Source organism: Branchiostoma floridae, chromosome 4 (assembly GCF_000003815.2).
Source record: "Branchiostoma floridae strain S238N-H82 chromosome 4, Bfl_VNyyK, whole genome shotgun sequence".
Lineage (NCBI taxonomy): Eukaryota > Metazoa > Chordata > Leptocardii > Amphioxiformes > Branchiostomatidae > Branchiostoma > Branchiostoma floridae.
In genome coordinates, this window is record NC_049982.1 from 13751215 (window position 1) to 13769745 (window position 18531).

An 18531-nucleotide genomic window follows, 5' to 3' on the forward strand; every position below is an offset into this window, starting at 1 on the left:
CAGTAAACTAGATAGACAGGGGTCAAGTTGGACGCTGTTAACGTTAGATGAGGTAGGTAAACTTTATAAGAGCACTTCGAAAACTGCTTTTGTATTTAGAGGGGAAATCATTTTGGAGGTTGTGTTCTCTAACAGAAACAAAGACCATAACTTCTTCACATTGAAAGATTTTGTACTTTTCCTGAAAAGCTGTGCTTCAAAATCACATGTCGTACCCTGCAAGACAAATGATGCAAAATGAATTCCCTCTTGTCGCATATGTTGTTGTTGTTGTTGTTTGCTTGTACTTGATACGTTAGGTCGATGATGATGAAGGATGGACTTCAGAACTCCTACATTTAGTAGCACGCATGCGCTCCGTCTAGCGGGTGTGTAGCAAACTGCACTGAAGCAGTATCGGGCACAATATACTATGTCTGTCATCTGTTTATAAGACCATGTTGATTTTATTATATGGATTAAATCCACCCTTGCATCAATTTTCGGTCGTTTCAAAAAAAAAAGTTTTTGACCAGACAGTAAAGCTGTAAAATGCAGATTGAAGACTTTGCTCTCATTGTCTTTTTGGCCCGGAAAGACCCCAAACGCCTGCCGACATGTCCATTTTAAAAGACTTTTTCAGGTTTGTCTTTATCAGATTAGTCCAAGAAGGAGAATAAACGTTTTGCACCCGCACAATGTACTGGTCCCTACACCTAACTGTTGGTATACCATATCATGTGTTTTTAGTCCTACATGCATGTTCAACCTTAGATTTCATACTGAAGTAAACTTTTTTCCTTGCCAAACTTTTTTTTATTTATTGCTCGCTCGCATCAGTTTTAGAGTTCCCAGATGATGTCATCCATCATATCAGCATGGCCTAATGTTAACCTGCAAGAAAAAGAACGTCTTAATTGCAAAATAAAGGACCTTATCATTCTCAAAGAAAGTACATGTATTTTAACATTGGAGCAAACAGACAGCGTTGGCATTGCGTTAACGTTATACGAATAACATAAACATTAGATGTAAGACTGCCGATCTTTACAGGTCATTTATTTTATGCTTAGAAATTGTGTGTCCTCTGTTTTTAACAACTTCATTGGCAGGCTCCTGAATAGATGTTCTTTCTTGCACTTATGATATATCTGTCACAAGAGCGTGCTATTCTCTAGACAAGTTTGTGGCCATGTACTTATGATACATATTGCAAGGAGGTGCTATTGATCCATGGAACACACAGGCCCCCCCTGAAGTTGCGTGGATGGTGATGGTTGCAGAAGCTTCAGAAACAAATTCAAGAACAGAGTTAGTCAAGGAAACAAATTTTCCACAAAGAATTAGGGCACACATAAAGACAAGTTGTTTTATCTTGCTGTATCTAGTTCTCATTGCAATAGTCACTGTAGTGTGTGCCTAGTCTGGTATATAATTACTGATATTAAATCCACATCATGATCACAAGATAATTTTAATATTACTCTCAAATATAAAAAAAGAATGTTTTATGCTGCTAGAACACAGCAATCCCCATCAGCCCATTCAATTTACTCACTCAGTCACATACTATGGAGACCTGATCTGAATAGTGCCAGCAAGGAATCTCTGCTGATCTAAGAAGTTGTGTATTGCTGTCTCAGAAACTTTGCAAGATACCAAAAGACAACAGCAGTTTGTCTCCACCCTTAATCTGACACGTTTATTCTAAAAGCCATCTCTGGTTTGAGTTCAGGTCTCAGAGGCAGCAGGACTTGATCTTAGATTACAAGCACTCCAAGTCTTATACACCACTTAGCTTTGTCACAAGGAGAAGCTAAGCCACCATGGCACTTTGCTCTGGCCTCCAACCAGTTTTGATCCATCCATTATCGCCAACTCAAATCATGACTGATTACTTCTGGAGTCTGATCAGTGAGCTGTCGAACAAGGCTTCTACAATTAGCACAAACCCTAAGAGGATTGATGGGAGGCTTCTGACCGACGGCTATGTTGTTTGAAGGAGGTTCCACTGTGCATGCACTAAACAGAAGATACAATTTGCAAAACTAGCAGAGCTTCTGTAACAGCATGTTCAACACAGTCCACTGAGCAGAAAAAAAGCATCAGCAAATAAAGTGTCTGGGATGGCTGAGGTGTACTGAGGAAAGTTGTAAGCTCCATTAGATCAAATCTATGTGAATATGCTTCTTCAAGTTGCATCTTTTCAGGAAGAGATATTTCCATGTCTTTTGCCTACATACGTTATTCATACTTTAATAGGTCCTTCTGATGGACATGGATGTTGTGAGCTGGAGAATATTAGGTTGAGAAATTACTGTGTTCAACAAATGGTCCTGAAACTGATCATTAGGTGAAAATTGCTGTGTAGTGTGCAATTTACAGAAAGCCATCGGGCACACTAAGTAATTCTGAGACGCAAAGCATTGAAGACTGATCCTAGGCATGCCTTGATTGTGATAATCAAATTGTTTTAAAATAGTGTGTAATGGGGTTAAATCATGGGGTTGCCAGGCCTGAGATGGATTTTGCCCTCTAATATGCCATTTATGATAAATGATGGTTACTTTGCAAAGATGTATGAGCACATCTCGGGATACTATTTTCTGCAATTTAGTGAAAATTTTAAAGTGTCTCCTGGTAGATATCATGTTTACCATAGCCTCCCTAGCAGGCTCTTTGGGGCCTTTTTTGGCTCATAATGCACTTTTTCTGGCCATTTCTATTTGTACTTGGTCGCTGATTGCTGGCGTTTTCTGATTGCCGGCCTCCTCTTGCAGTGTATTATGAGCCCCAAAAAGGCCCCAAAGAGCCTGCTATGGAGGCTATGTTTACCAGTTGTGAGAAGATTAGATGGTGAGAGGCAAACATTGATGAAGGCTCAATATGACATACACAATAATCATATGAACATCAGACTGGCTCTTTTCAATCAAAAGTTGTTCTGAGTCATCATGACAGCCAAGATTCCAATGGCTAAACATGGAAATAACTAAAACCATTACACAAAAACAACTTTTGTCCAAAATTGAGGCAAATTACTTCCAATAGACTAATCAATGCTTTGGATATTGCATTTTCATCTGGTTATAAGCAATTTCAGGCAGCAACACCAGGTGGTTCAAATCTTATTAGTATCTCATTCATGAAAGTGAAAGCAAGACATTTTTTGGAGAATGTTAATCTGCAGCAGGTGCCACTTCCAGCTTTGAACAGCCTACATCATGCTTTAGGGCACAGAGTGCTGCTAATTCATCTGTGTCACTGCAGATTAGGTACCCACTGTCATGCTTGTTTCAAGCAGACAGACAAGTAAAGCCTGAGCACTTCCCTGCCTGTCTGTCTGCTGAATTAATGGTTATTCCAAATGGAGGCAGCCGTGCCCCTGATCATGTTTTGAATCATTCTTGGTCTGCTGCTAAATACATGTAGCTTCAGTATTTAGCAGCATACCAAGTATTTTCTAACTGTTAATATGTGTGTGTATGTGTGATATTTACCAAATGGTATCATAATGGTACCAGAATGGCACCTTGCATAAAGTCCAACAGGACTCTTCCCTGTCCAGTCCTCTTTCTAAGTGCAAGAACTAAACGCCTTTGTAAAATGGGTACTATAATTGCAAATCCAAGTGTAAGATGCCCTCCGGGTGATGTGATAGTAGCAATGCGAGGCACCCATTATCCAGGTGAAATTGTTTTGGTGGCTTCAGAATGTTGGCTCTGATGAGTGTAGTCAGCTTTTCTTTAGAGAGATTCGTCACTGGAGGGCCTAACTTTCCTGGTTTCGTGAAGTGCAGCTGAGCCCCTTGCCCAATTTGAGAGACCGTTTTCTAGCTTTTCTTCAGTGGATTATGTGGAATCCTCTGCTGTCCAACTCTGATCCATTAAGGCAGTTGTGTTGCCTTTTATTGTTTAATCATATTAAAGAACTGACAGTAAGTCTGGGCCCTATCATGATGTTTCACTGAATATTCTACAGGGGTACTGTAAGCTGTCAAAACTAATCAAAAACTCCCCTACCATATAGCGGTGGCCAATATTGTGCAGTACCCATCATCATCCACTTTGGCTCATGTCCACATGTCAAGGTGCATTATGCAAAAGCCAGTTCTTATTAGCGATAAAGGACAAAGACAAGCATGATCTTTATTCATGACTGGCACTTATACAGAGCCATGAAATAGGTTTCTATCAAGTAATACAACAGAATAAACTCATGAGGCCATAAAAGATACCTGGAACTAGTGGAAGTGTCACGCATTATGTATTTTATAATGTGAGTTGACTGCGCATTTCAGAAGTTTTTGCTAACTCGCACAATAGGAAGTATCTTTTAGCTGACGTTTTGTGTAGCTTTTGTCCGCTCTTTCCGCACGTTTTTCACATAAATGATTTGAATAGATTTGACAATAATGGGTATGGCTATATTACATACACACAAACTTGGCCCCTTTCAGGGGTGATTAGTACACCATTTAGATAAAAGCAAATCTCCATCATTCTTCATTCACTCAACATAACACACCACCATTAGAAAAAATGACGCAACAAACAATTATGTGTTAGTAGCTTTTGTCTTTTTCTATGCTTGCTGTATACAATTCCCTTGCACTGCCAGTGATTTCTGTTCATTGGGTGCTATGTTGCTAGTACACTATGTACACCATATGCTAGACCATTCAAATCCTGATCCCTGTCCACCAAAGACTTAAACTGTCACATATCATAATAATAACAACAGCACCCCAATCTGTTTTGTACAACATAAAAGAAGCTGCATCACATCGGGTTATGCCCTCTGCTATAGCATTTTGTACAAAAAAATATAACATTGAATTAAACTAAAATAGCCAGTATCTTTGATACAAGCAAAGTCATAATGATTCACAAACAAGTAACGCTCTTTAGTTGATGTAAAAAAATACTGGCTGGCCTAAATGGCATGTTCTTTCTTAGTAAACTCTGTTGAGAATCTGCCATCCAGGTTGGACAACTACCCACACAGAGCACTATAAACCATCCTCAGAATGCCACCAAGGACAAAAATGTTAAGATCAAACTGATATGAGTAACAATGGTCGACGATAATCAATTTTACAAAAATGATTCCAAAGACAGTAAAAAGTTGCAACACTTAAATAGATAACATTTGAGTCAGAAAATTAGTTCTCAATACATTGGGAACACCAGAATTCCTTGTGGACTCTACCTGTATTTCTTATACCAACGGCCTCCAAATGAGTGAAGTTTTAAAGGTTTTGTTGTGTACTTTTTGCATCAGATATTTTGAGTGCAGCATATCTCCTGAGAGAAGATTCCTATTTCTATAGCTCTCTTTTTTTTCCACACCCTCCCCATAAGGGAGATTCACCTAGATTTTTACATGAGCTCAAAGTGTTACAGGAATGTTACCCTAAGCACTACAGGAACCACCAGCTTAACGTTACACTGACTACATAACGACAACATTCACATCACAACTGACATCACAGATTCCTTGGGCGCTGGACCTAGCTAGGACATCAACATGAAGTGAACAAATCTACAAAGAAGCCCTTAAAAATAGGGATCTTGCAGTGTAGTAATTACAGGTACCGTTAAGTCTCTCTTAATTCCTACTGCAAAGCTGAAAAGTTCTTCCAGGTTAGATAGTCAGGTGATTATCAGTCTAGCCTATGTACATAGTTTAGGCCACACTAAATCAATTTCTTGTTTCTCCAGTTGTCTTGCATATTCTGATTGGAATACCCCGAGTTCACGAGGGCTGTTGAATTTGACAGTCTCCATGGAAACAGCTCTACCATACGATGGAGGGCGGTGGGTTAGTGGTGTTACATGTACATTTGTACACACACACACACACACACACACACACACACGAAAACATACATATACTCACACATATATATGTCCATACCCTGTGTTACAGGTGACCATATATTCTTTCACACATACATGTACCTATAACACGCACTACTCACTTCTTAGGACGATGCTAAAAACATCATGAAGCACACAAGCACACTCTCAGTAAGTACAAAACCTTCCAGTCCCACAACTAGCATTGTAAAGCCTAGCTCAACATCTTGGCTGAAACATGGAATGTGGAAAATATCACAACCCACAGTCAACATTACAGGTGTCAGTTGAAGACAGTACAGTGCTAGCAGTTAAGTTGGTTGCTCGGCGGTGATGTACACAATTGGTAGAGACAAGAACCAAGGAATGTATTCTGCATGGCCTCACTATGGATAAACATGCTGCAGTTGCCTATTTCACCATTCGGTCACTGGGTGCATTGTTACGAGCCATAGATGCTAAAATCACATTTGCACACACAACGTAATTATCACAATGCAGCCTGTTCAATTTGATACTCATTCAACATAGAACTTCACCAATTTTCACTGACAGGTAAAAATAGGTGAGACTTAAGATGAACATCTGAGTCTTACGATGACTCTGAGGATTTCTTCACTGAAATTGTAAATGCTGACTAGAGATGTAGTGGAATGAAAGTAACAGAGAGTTAATTGATGTACTGATTCCAGTTGATACACAATTTTTGGTGAGAGGCTATTGTTACGAAGTCATTGGGATGCAGACTGGTCTCCATTATTGATTCACAGTCAACTTAACAAGGCTGACTATGAATGATGGATGCAGGATGGACCCTGGGTCAGCAGAGAACATGACCTCCTGTACATGACAGCCCAGGCTGGATAGCCAGGTCAAATGTCACCTTTTTGAAACAGAGCAGGGGCATGCATTGTGTGACTCTAAACATGAGAAGTGCAAAGCAATACTGATGTTCTGAGAAGAGTAAGGGTGTGGGTGGCAACAGTTTACTGACTACTGCCCTAATCTTACTGTCCATCATCAAATGACAGTAAAGGAGACGTGGGTGGGGAAGTAACTTTCATCAGCAATAAGAAAGCACTTTTTGTAACACACCAATCTGTTACTTTCTTAACTGCCTTTGAGTACTGAATGCATCAGGCTGCACATTAGTTTCTGTTTTATGTGTAACATTATGAGGAATTTCCAACGGGCGATAACGAGCCAACTGATGTGCTGTGTTGAAATTAGCCATTCCATGGGGACTCTGCCTCGAAGTCTTTTAGTAGTTGTTAAATGGGTGTGAATCATGGTAAGGTTTGGCTCACCGTTAACAGCACACTTAACTTAGCACAAGACATATGCAGCCCACGTAACTTGGGACTTCTCCACAGGCAATGAAGCACTAATAAAGCTCCAGTCTAGTATAGTTAAACTGTTCTCAAAGTGGGTTTGGCGATAATGAGGATTTTGCCCTCAGTCAGCCATTTTTATTGCAATAGCATAGGATTGTGCCCGTCTACAGGATAGCATTAGACTTGCATTAACTCTGACATGTACAAAGTACCTTGGGAGTTTTGTCTTTGAAGGAAGTAATATTCAACTGGAATCAGCATTAGGAGAATGCCAAAAGAGTGTGGAGTATGGCAGCAGGGGACAATGAATAAAGATATGCACTTAAGACACACAATCCTTAATACAGTGTTAGGGTACTAAAACAAATTTTTGTTACTAGCAGCATCGGAACAATTGGATCTTAAGCTGAAATTGTGCCACACCTCATGACAAACAGACCAATTCATGGTTGTTGGTGGGGGGTAGGAATTGGGATATTTGTATGATCTCTTTCTTGGTATAAACTGGGTGGTTGCCATAGACTGTCAAACATCATTGTCGCCAAGATATGTTGCTTTGTGTGAGAGCTGCATGTGGCTTGCATTAGGTTTGCAAAGATTTTGATCGATCTAAAAATCTGGGTCATCCCAACAATGTTTTTGTTTAGATTTTAGGGTACTCCACCATGGAGTTAGACTTGCACATGCATGATCACACAGTAGACAACATAACATGCTAGGAAATGTTATGTACAAGAGCACAACCACATACAAGTATGCAGAACACCATGAATACAGAACTGTGATGATTTCTACACATTGAGCATCACTAAATAGTATAATTGACATCACCTGACACTTACTGTTCCAATGCTTGGACTATGAGAGACAATATAACATCAATGTTTTGTTGTGACTATGACTTGTTGCTAATGTTCTACATCCTAAATACAAGTATTTTCAGACCTGACTGTCGAGGACCACACAATTGTTACCAGGATGCAGGGGTCAAAAGTGACACACGTACATGGGCCCCAGCCGCTTCTTCATCCTCTTCATCCTCTTTATGTGTTACTTAAAGTTTTCTTTTTCTTTCCTTGTTTCTGCAGAATATGACAGGAGGCAGGACATGAATCCAGCAGCTGGTGACGCCATCTTGTTTGTGGTGTGTCAGTAGAGACCCCCCTCCCCACTGCACATGGACGAACTTACAGGTATTTCCAACACATCAATTTGTGGGCTGGTGAAATGGTACACTCTCTATACACATAGGATCCTTAGTCACATTCATGGAAACTAAGATGTTGACTACATCTACTGGACACCCATAGCTAAAGTTGGGTTGGAGAAAATGAAGCCAAATAGGCAGACCTGGTCCACCAGCTCTGTGTTTTTGATCACTCAATTACACCCTAGATTGTTTGTGACCGTCCTGATGACCAAACACTGTGATCGTCACTTGAAGAACCAATGATATGGAAATGCTTCATCATGCCACATCCATCTTCATTTGAAGATCACATGATTTCCAAATTTGGAGAAATTTTTCTCCTGTTTAGTGGTGCAAATTATACGAATTAATGGGTTTTCTGAGCCAAGAGAGTTTGCAGTCCAACATAAGTGGGCACTAATGATTCAGCACCACGGACAGATACTGCATCTTTTTCTGGTCATGAGATAAATGTCTGTTTTTTCTAACCTCAAATCACATCAATGTATTTTGGTTACTTTCATCTTGAAGAAGTTGATGAAATGTACTTCCAGATTCCAGAATTTACTAGAGAGTAATTATGTGATCAATATCTAAGATAGGACTGCTAGATATAGACCATGTTAGAGTACCATGCTAGCAGACCAGGCCCCCATTTCTCTCAAGCCCCCTGTACATTTGGTTTGCTTCAGTTTCCATGCATGGTGAAGAATCTTTAATAATATTCACTCCAGAGTCTCCAAGCATTTCAGCAGCTCATAAAATGTATCCATGGAACTTTTGTTCACCACTCATTGGGTATGTTGATCCAACCGTTGTCATGATCATGTTATCAAGGGTTTCTTGTTTTTCATTACGATCATGGATGATGACTCCTCCTCCCCCTCAAGATAAGCAGCGACTGCCCATGTCAAGGAACCCAAACAAAAGATCCAAAGAACCATCTTGAAAGACAATGACACACATACATGGATGTGTGGACCATTTTTCTCCAACCTTTCCACTATTTATTACTAAACTTCTCTGCTATGCTTGGAAACTTCTCGGAGAACATTTTCCACAGTTCATCCAGAGGCCCTATAAGAGGAAAAACAAAATGGTTAGGCTACATTCATAAGAAAATGATCACAATCTAGAAGCATATAAGGATATAGATATCTTGTACCGAATGTAAGAAAGCTCACTGACAATCTGTAATGATTAACAAAGCATGCAGAAAGAAGTCACAAGTAAGCATAATTGCGCTGGCAAATGAAATTAAAAGACAAAAGATACAGAAAATAAGCAACAAAACTGTACCTTTGGGAGAGGAACAAATAAAGACAACTGGATGGCACAAGGGAGATGATATGTGCTACTGGTGAGCAGAATAAGTTTGAAAGTGTGCATTCATTTCACAAAAACAACACAAAGGACTCAAGAATGAACAAAACGTAAAACCTACTGCAGCAGCTGAAGATTCTCAATGTTTATTGTTCTGGTGTAAAGAAATGTGCTAAAGCACTGTATGCTATCTAATTTTGCTACAAGATCAAAATCAAAATATATCAATATATACATTCAAAGCCAGACTATGAATATCATCCTATGACTATGAATATCATCCTAACTTACAAACATTTCAAGTGCATTTATGATCTCAATGTTCAAACGTAGATGAAATAAGACCCTTTAAACATACATAAATCAAACATTCAATTTGTTGAAAGGGTCACAGAGGTAACAAAGACACAGAAGAACACTAAACATTGAAACAGAAATACAAGGAAGAAAATCTATATATGTAATGTGTAAATATTATCTATTTGGATTATCAATATTATCATATACAGATATGGATAAATGTAGGTCAATCAGACACAAAGATGTTTAAAATTAGTTTTGGATGAGCAAATTCTGTCTTTTGTACACTTTGGTTCTATAAATACACATTATTATAGAGAAACTACATTCACTACAATAACTTGAATCTTGTACATTGTACTATTATGGTAATCATCTACATTTGTTTTCATCATCAAATCTAACAGGTGGCACAAATTTATAGTTGCAAGTTTTAATCTGACAGATTCTCAATTTCATAAAATGACCTTTTTTGGTAAACAAAACTAATTGATGTATAACACTTAAAAGATAAACACATTTCCTTACATTTATAGCAGAAATTTGTATAATTCTTCTCTTAAGCTTTCTTAATGATGATTATTCATACCACAAGACTAAAGAAACGATAATTCAACAAAATCAAGTCAACAGAAACACATACTGCAAAATGTACACCTGGTTACCTTAAGTTTGCTAACAAAAAATATTGCACATAAAAACTCTTGCATAGTTAGAACCTATGTCTTGAAGATTTGCAGAAATCATGAACAAAGAGAAATGATGTACAGGAGAATATTCTGGGCAATGTTTGTCTGAGTCCAGAAATTTCCATATTTGAGGTCAAGTTATTACAAGAGGTTATTGTTTCCTCTTGTGTTGGAAGTTCATGTGTTCTAATGTCATTTATTGTTATCCTTTTAGTCCTCTACTACAGCACTGTATCTGAACAGCAAAATTGAATGTCCCACCTCATACAACACTTTTCCACTGCTCAATCAAATTTTCAATCAGACTGTGGTGTTGTTTTTACATAATATCATTTTCTCTTTTGCAGCTAGTAGATATTATTCAGTTTGATTCAAACACAAAGTTTTGCCATAGCTTCTTGCAAAAAAGAATGTCAAAGGCCAATATAAGTTGACATCAACACTTGTCTTACAAAATAATTATGCTATATTTTCCAGACAATCTCAAGTGCCTCAAAGCACAGCCTGCTTTATTTGAAATTTATGCCTCTATCGACATGTGTATTCCTACAGTGAGCTGATGAGTCGATCCATCTTATGTCTGGACAGCAGGTTACTAGTAGGCGCCATCTTCATTAGGCACCACCGAGGGGGGGGGGGCAACTAGTTCTTTGGGTTTCCCATTTGAAAGATAACACTCACTTATTCTGTGTTTCACAATCATGTTGCCAACAGTACAGACAGCCTGGTTCTATTTTCCAAAACAATACTAGAGAGTATAATTGGCACTTTCTTCTATCATACAGTTCGAAGAAACTCTCTTCTGAGCTTTCTGACACGTGTTGTTCACTTTCCAAAAACTGCTTGCTTTGAAAGTCCCATAATTTGCATCTTTCCATCTTGCCCACAACTGTACAATTTGCTATGCACTTGCCAATGCCAAAGCTGTCTGCAGAGAGGGGAGAGTGATTGGCCTTGTGACAGGTGCAATCAATTCTCTGTCCCGGGCAATAATCCAGCACCAGCTTTAGATTCACTCTGCGTATCTCATCCTACAAGTTTAGGCCCCGCTCCCCCAGGAGCACTTTCTCCTGCTACTGCAACTCTATTTGGATGCCTTGTGTGGGAAAGACTTGATTTTAGTGTAATATCCCGACTCAGACTGGAGGGAACATGGCAGGTTTCTGTGGGAGGATTTCCTACAATGGGAACAGAAATGAAGCCAGCAAGCCCCGGAGGCTATCTTCAGTGCCGTACATGCCTTTGTTAGCCACATGATGCTATTGGACTAGAAGTAGACTATACATCCCCAGAGAATTTTGGCTATATGCACCAAAGTAATGGAAGGTAACCATCTAAATGAGATCTTGTTTGGGAAACACAGCATGTAATGTTCTTTAAAGCTGTAGAGACTTCAAGCCAATTTCAAACCAATCCAGCCCATTGAAGGGAAAACCCCATACCAAATTTGAAACTGGGTGCTAGTCTTCCTCTAAATAATAACATGTGCACCTCTCTATTCATACATGAAATATGACCAGAATATTTCTTATCCTGCGTAATTATAACGTTAACACAGTGATAATTTTAGCTATTAGAATTTCCGAACTTCTGCAAAAGGTTTAGTGAGGATTTTTGAGAGAAAAAAAATCCTGTTCACATTGGAATGATGCCTTATGTCAAAATCTGTTGCACCTTGCCAAATGTACAACATCCTTAGCACAATGATTCTTGACTCTGTGTAATGGACAGGGAACTTACAAAAGAAGATAGTCCACTATAATCTAGTGCTTCTTGTATTGTGTTCTACCAGTCTTTGTATTGGGAGCTGTTCCAACAGTGTTTTACCACACCTCTAGTTGGCTATATACATTGTATAGTAAGTGACACATTGCTCTGTAAGCCCACCATGAGAAACTACAAATGCCTGCATGTGTAGCAGTTTTTGATAGAACATTTTTACCTGAACACTTTGTTCAACACTTAAAGTTGTAGACTATATCTTTGTCTTTTTTTCCAGCTGTCACAAAAAATTGAAGCAACAGCAGAGCACAGACGACCAACCTTCCTCCTCCTCCTCCTCTTCTCCGATCCCAGGGGGAGGTTTCTTCTCCCTCGTTAAACTACGGACCCCATCTTCATCCACCTCCTGTTGTTGATCCTCCTGAGGTTGTTCTTTTTCCTTCTTCTTCAGTCCATACTGAAATGGAAAATGATTAAAAGAACTTCATCCCTCACAACCTTCTTCATAGATTGTCCACAGAGTTTGAAAGGGTAGCAGTTTAAGATGGTGTCTGAACCTTGTGCTTCATTGAAAGCAACAGTTCCTGAGGTCAATATTAGAGTGGCACATATACTCTGCTTCAGTCCATTATAGTTAAAATTCTTAAAATGTTGCCCACCTTTGAAATCCCCATCACATCTTGTCAACTGTCAATGCTTCAAAAATACTCAAATCCCTAACATACACAAAACATGTTATGGCCCTCAGTGCTTTTATACTGATCCTCAAATGGCTTAGGTCACCATCAAAGTCTTTGAAATGCCCTCCACTTAGCTGTAAAAAATATTGTCTCTTTGGAGGTTCATTTTGCTGGCTAAAGGGACTGCCCTGAATGACCACAAAGTCATCCTTTATGACAAGAAGGGCCCAGAGTGAACCTCAGTAACCCTTCCTGGGCTACAGTAGACAAATAGAAGAGGCCAAGTGAAGGTCACTTTAACAGACAATATGGGTTCAGCCCTTAGCAAGAAGCAATTATCAGATAACCATGTACATGCATGCGTGTCTGTGTGAGTATATATAGTACTGTTGCGTGGGTGAAGTAAGGACAATTTATTGTTGGAGCCAACTTGAGGCTTTTCCTTGACATTGATGCTCATGAATTTTGTCAGCCATGCTTTTAACTCATTTTTAAGTGTGTCCCTTCAAGACTAAAATGAAAAGTGAAACAAAACCAGGGCTAGAAATACCACCTGCATATACAGGTTAGTGCAGGTAAAATTGGAGCTGTGCAGGTATTTCTGGTGTCTACGTGCACCTAACCTGCACTGGTCCATGTACTGGGTTTTATACATAAATGTCATATGATGTAGGTGTATGCGGATTGTTATTAGCTGCATTGACTGTTACCACCTATAAAGTAGAAGAAAAAATAACAATGGTTCCAGAACTATTTAAGTATGATCCATACTTCATTAATTCAGAGTGGTGCAGGCAAAATTTGTCTGGTGCAGGTAATTTTCAGTATTACCTGCACCAGTGCAGGTATGCAGAAAAATGTATTTCGAGCCCTGAAAACTGTCGAGCTGCTTATGATGCTAGCAACTAGCTTGAAAAAATGTAATCATTACAATCAATGTCTGTTGACTGGTTGAATCCTATTGCAGGAGAAATAAATAAAAGTAATTTAAAGACTAAAATCATCTTTTTGTCTGTAACACATGAGTCTGAATGCTCAATCACACATCTCATGATCTTCAAGGAGATATTATCATCAAAATGAAATATCTTTTATTGGTCCCATCACTAGGATGTGATATGTTTACACATCTGCTTGGAGATAGACATATCCCATATTGTACCTAACTTGTGCTTGAATATCTGCTTAAATCATTCCTTGAGCATATGAAGATGATCAAGTCTCACCTTGTCCCTGATTGTTGACCTGACCTTCTCCCGCTCCTCCTCCATCTTACGATGTTTCTCCTTCCTGGCCTCCTCCTGTTGCCTCAGGGCCTCGGCCACCTCTGGGTCCTGTCCGTCCTCAGTCAGTTCCTTCTTCTCTCCATCTCCTTCTTCATCTTTTCCTCCTCCTGTTATATTCTGCAGTTCTGTAGGAAAACACAAGGTGTCCCAAAAATACCGTCATTTGAAGAGGTGAAATATCATGTACATTTTGTGAAAATGACATGATTATTTTGTACACAACTGTTGGGTTGCTCAAAGTATATCAGTTCCGTAATATTAGTGATGAATAAATAATAAAAGTCCACAATTAAGAATTCTAAAGTTATGATTCTAAGCTTGGACGACATCTGGTGAAATCTAGATCTCGCATACTAAAACAAAAAAATATGGTTTATTTTACCCAACGACTTAGTTTTCTGTGCCTGATAAATTTGCCTGTAAAAACCTTGTGTGTGAAAAATTTGCACACATTTAAGACATCTAAGGCAAGTGACTACATGACATGATTTTTTTATCTAATGCTTAAATTTTTTGTTTTAACAACTCCTGATTTTAGGTCCCTTAGGAATAGCCTAATTTGAAGATCTGTCACATTTCAAAATCACTTAACCTTGTCAGAAATACATGGAAAAGTCATTAAGTATAAGGTTGTGCACTGTAAAACTCAACAACTTTCTTCTGTTATGTAAGATTAAATCTTTACTCGTACTCAACCAGATTGTCTAGTGTTTGTGTGTAAAATATTATTTAAAAATCACTTGAATATTGACAGAACAAGATTTTGTACTCTAATAGACTATAGAATACAACAGTATGACAATTTAATTTTGTTCCATCTTCAAGTTTTAAAGTTTAAAACTGCAAAAACAATTTTAATCCCTAGGGAATCAACTACCTTACATATTATCTTGCACAGATTCTTCGTGCACACAAAACCCTGTCCCTTTACCTGTCATTGTGACACAGCATGTCACAGTGATATATCACTGACATACCAATATCTCTTGGCTGTCCAACTCAGAAATTGTTTAGGGTAAGATAAACTAGATGTCAGTTCTACAGGAATAACACACACATACCACAATACAGTAAGATTTATGAGAATATGAGAATATCACAATGCATTGAGCAAGATTGATCATCATATGGTATAGTGTCAGAAAGTGTGGTCTGAAGTGCTGTAACTGGTGTATAAGAATACCACGATGGAGCAAGATGGATGACTATATGGTTTAGTGTCGGGAAGTCTGGTCTCATGATTGACAGGAGGCACTGTGTCTAGAAAGCCACGAAATGAATGTCTCTCCTGGGCGCCATTGCAGGCTGACAGGCACATGTATCAATCTTCATGTTCCCACATATATGTTGCCTGATACCATCCTCCCACGGTTTTCTACATTCACACGCCATGTAAAATTGTCACAGCAATTCCATCACATCCTGCACTTTCATGTACAATAAATTTGGCTCTGAGCCCCATGACAGGCATTCATATTCAACAATTGCGCAGCACGCACGAAATGTCCTGTATATCCGACTGTCCTGATGCAAATGACCTTGCTTCCCATCGAGTACTTTTTTTTGCTTCCTGAGTACTTTCATTTATTGGAAAAAGGAACAACAAAGATCCTTTGCCCTTCCCTACTGGGCAAACAAGCCAAGCTCCTCCTAATGTCCCCAGGCGGCTCAAATTGTGCTTTGACTGCCTCCATCAGTGAACCTTCAAATTTGACTGCCTCCATCAGTGCATCTGATTTTCTTAGTAAGTGTGCTGATGCAAATGACCTAGCTTCCCATCTACCAAATGCTTCCATTTCTTGGAAAAAAAATAATGATTACACAAATGCTTTGCCATTCTGTACTTTTCTGATGGGCAGGAAAAGAACCCAAGCTCCTCTTTATGTCCCAGGGCTCAAATTGTGCTTTGACTGCCCCCATCAGTGCACCTCCATCCAATGTTATTCCTTCCACACCTGTGACCGTATGAACCCTTTAAAGGAAATGTTCCTCTATCTAGGACGTCTTTAACTTGAGATGGTGTGATCTACAGTTTATTCCTTTGCTGCATGAGGCACCCAGCTGATTGGGGGATAAACTTGGGGGATAAAGCGGTGCCAGAAATGCTTTTAAGGCAGATTTTCCGTGCCTTTCCAACCGTTACGCTGCTATGTGCTGCTCTTTTACCGATTCCATGCTTGGTTGATGACCATGCTCTGGTAGTAGCATGGCCTGTGCGATAGCCACTTTCAAGTATATGTAATGGTTTGGTGTAACGCATGGCATTTATGGTTGTTCTATACATCTTATTGACAGATTCTAAATACAGGCAAGAAGAATAAAATTGCATACCCCCTGTGCATATTAGCAGTGCATCTAACAGGGTACATTGTCATCTTTTCCCAATAAAATGTGCAATGCCCATGTTGGAATTTCTATAGGGGAAACGTTTTTAATATAGATCAATAGGCAGCCCAGAGAATAACTGGTATTATTCAGATATTATAGAATAATCCATTTTGAATCAACGTGCATGAAGTTATAACAAATATACAATTAATTGACTACAAAACCTGTCAAACAAAATATGAATATGGTGTGAATACAATCATAGTCGTGCAGCTTGAGCTATTTCCACATGAACTGCTTGCTCACGTAGAATTCTTAAATGGACTGAAGTCTGATAAATGAGCGTAACCTTTAAGTTCAAAAGCAATATGTGCACACCTCTAACCACTTCCCTTCAATAACCAACATGGACCTCACCCTGGTAGACGGCAATATTTTGTTAAGTGCAGACTGTTGCCCTCAAAGATTTTAAAACGACCTTTAATCTCAGAGGCCATTTTAGCTGCGGCACAAGTTTGGTTATGCTGAGTTCGGCATGAGGTGAAAATTGCTCCATTGCAGCTGCAGCAAAGCTAGCATTAACTTTCATACTTCTACAAGTTACCCTAAGAGACCTAAGATGGCCACATTAAAGGAAATGGTAAATCTATAGAAATCCCCAGGGTGCACATTTAAGATACACAGGTGTTCAAGCCATTCTTATGGGACCTTGACAATGCTGAGTTTCTGCTGTGGTCTGAGATAGATTACTTTGCAGGTTGAGAGTTCATAGAAACATGAGTCCAAGCTCTGTATTATGGTGGAGTTTCTTAAAAGTTTTACAACAGCATCTGCAGGAAGGCAGTCCTTTTTGGTTGTGTGGTCATGATACTTAAGTGCTTTGAAGACTGCAAGACTGGTACTTTGCTAAAACTGCCCTACGCCTGCTCACCACAATTCCACGAATTTTCTCGTGACTTTGAAGTTCTAGGATCGGAGTGGGGTTCTCTAATCCTGACAATGGCCTCTGAATGTTATTAGTTCCTTTATTCTTTTCTTTTCCAGAATGCAGAAGAACCCATTACCCATAAGCATTTCAGGGTAGATTGCACACTATCTACCATGCTGAGCATTTAGAGTTTTTGACCTCTCAGAAAAGCTTGATTTAAGAAGGCTTTCATTTAAGAGGGCTTTGCTTGTACATGTACTAGAATACACCCAGGACACTAAAAGCCAATTTGTATAAAGAAGAATGGTCACAATCATCCACAAATGGATATGCAAGTCTTAGATTTATAGGTAAAAGGCAATATATCATGCACTGTAACAGTCTATTAAGTGAAATACTCTAAGTTATTTACTGTGTTAGTGCATTGAACAGTCAAACTTACATTAGTCATATATACCTGTGAGGATAAGGTTTGATCCCTTTTATTCCTGATGTTCATTTGGCAGCTGATATTTCCATATTAGACACCATTCTTTAGATTTAAACTTTAATACTTGACATTTTGTCAATGTTATGATAATTTCCAATGTGGCTTTCTTACAAAATCAGTAAGCAATGCTGCAGCTCAATGCTATCTGTTGGTACCAGATGCATTCATAGGGAAAATATAAAATATTTCTATATGAAGATGCTATTAACGCTAGTTCACCTTTATCTGTCAGGTGACCTATATCCGTTATATTCAAAAACAATGTATTTAGGATTATTATCTAAAGAAGTTGCAATATCTTGCAAATAACTTGCAACATTTTGAAAATATTGAAATTCAAAATGACACTCTTGTTGCATTTGATGTCCATAGATAGGCTGTTTTTTAAAAACAGTGACAATAGGTTATGCCGGGGGATAAAG

The 18531-nt window shown here is 38.8% G+C and overlaps 1 protein-coding gene across 1 annotated transcript in view; it reads right to left on the minus strand.

Moving 5' to 3' along the window:
* Positions 1 to 4536: 4536 nt before the first annotated feature.
* LOC118413110 (complexin-2-like) overlaps positions 4537 to 18531 on the minus strand; it is a gene marked incomplete in the record, with an annotated part of 49981 nt that continues 35986 nt past the window's right edge. Inside the window, 3 exon segments of the mRNA XM_035816281.1 lie at positions 4537 to 9440; positions 12719 to 12854; positions 14304 to 14488. Of these exon segments, the coding sequence (XP_035672174.1) occupies positions 9367 to 9440; positions 12719 to 12854; positions 14304 to 14488 (395 nt within the window).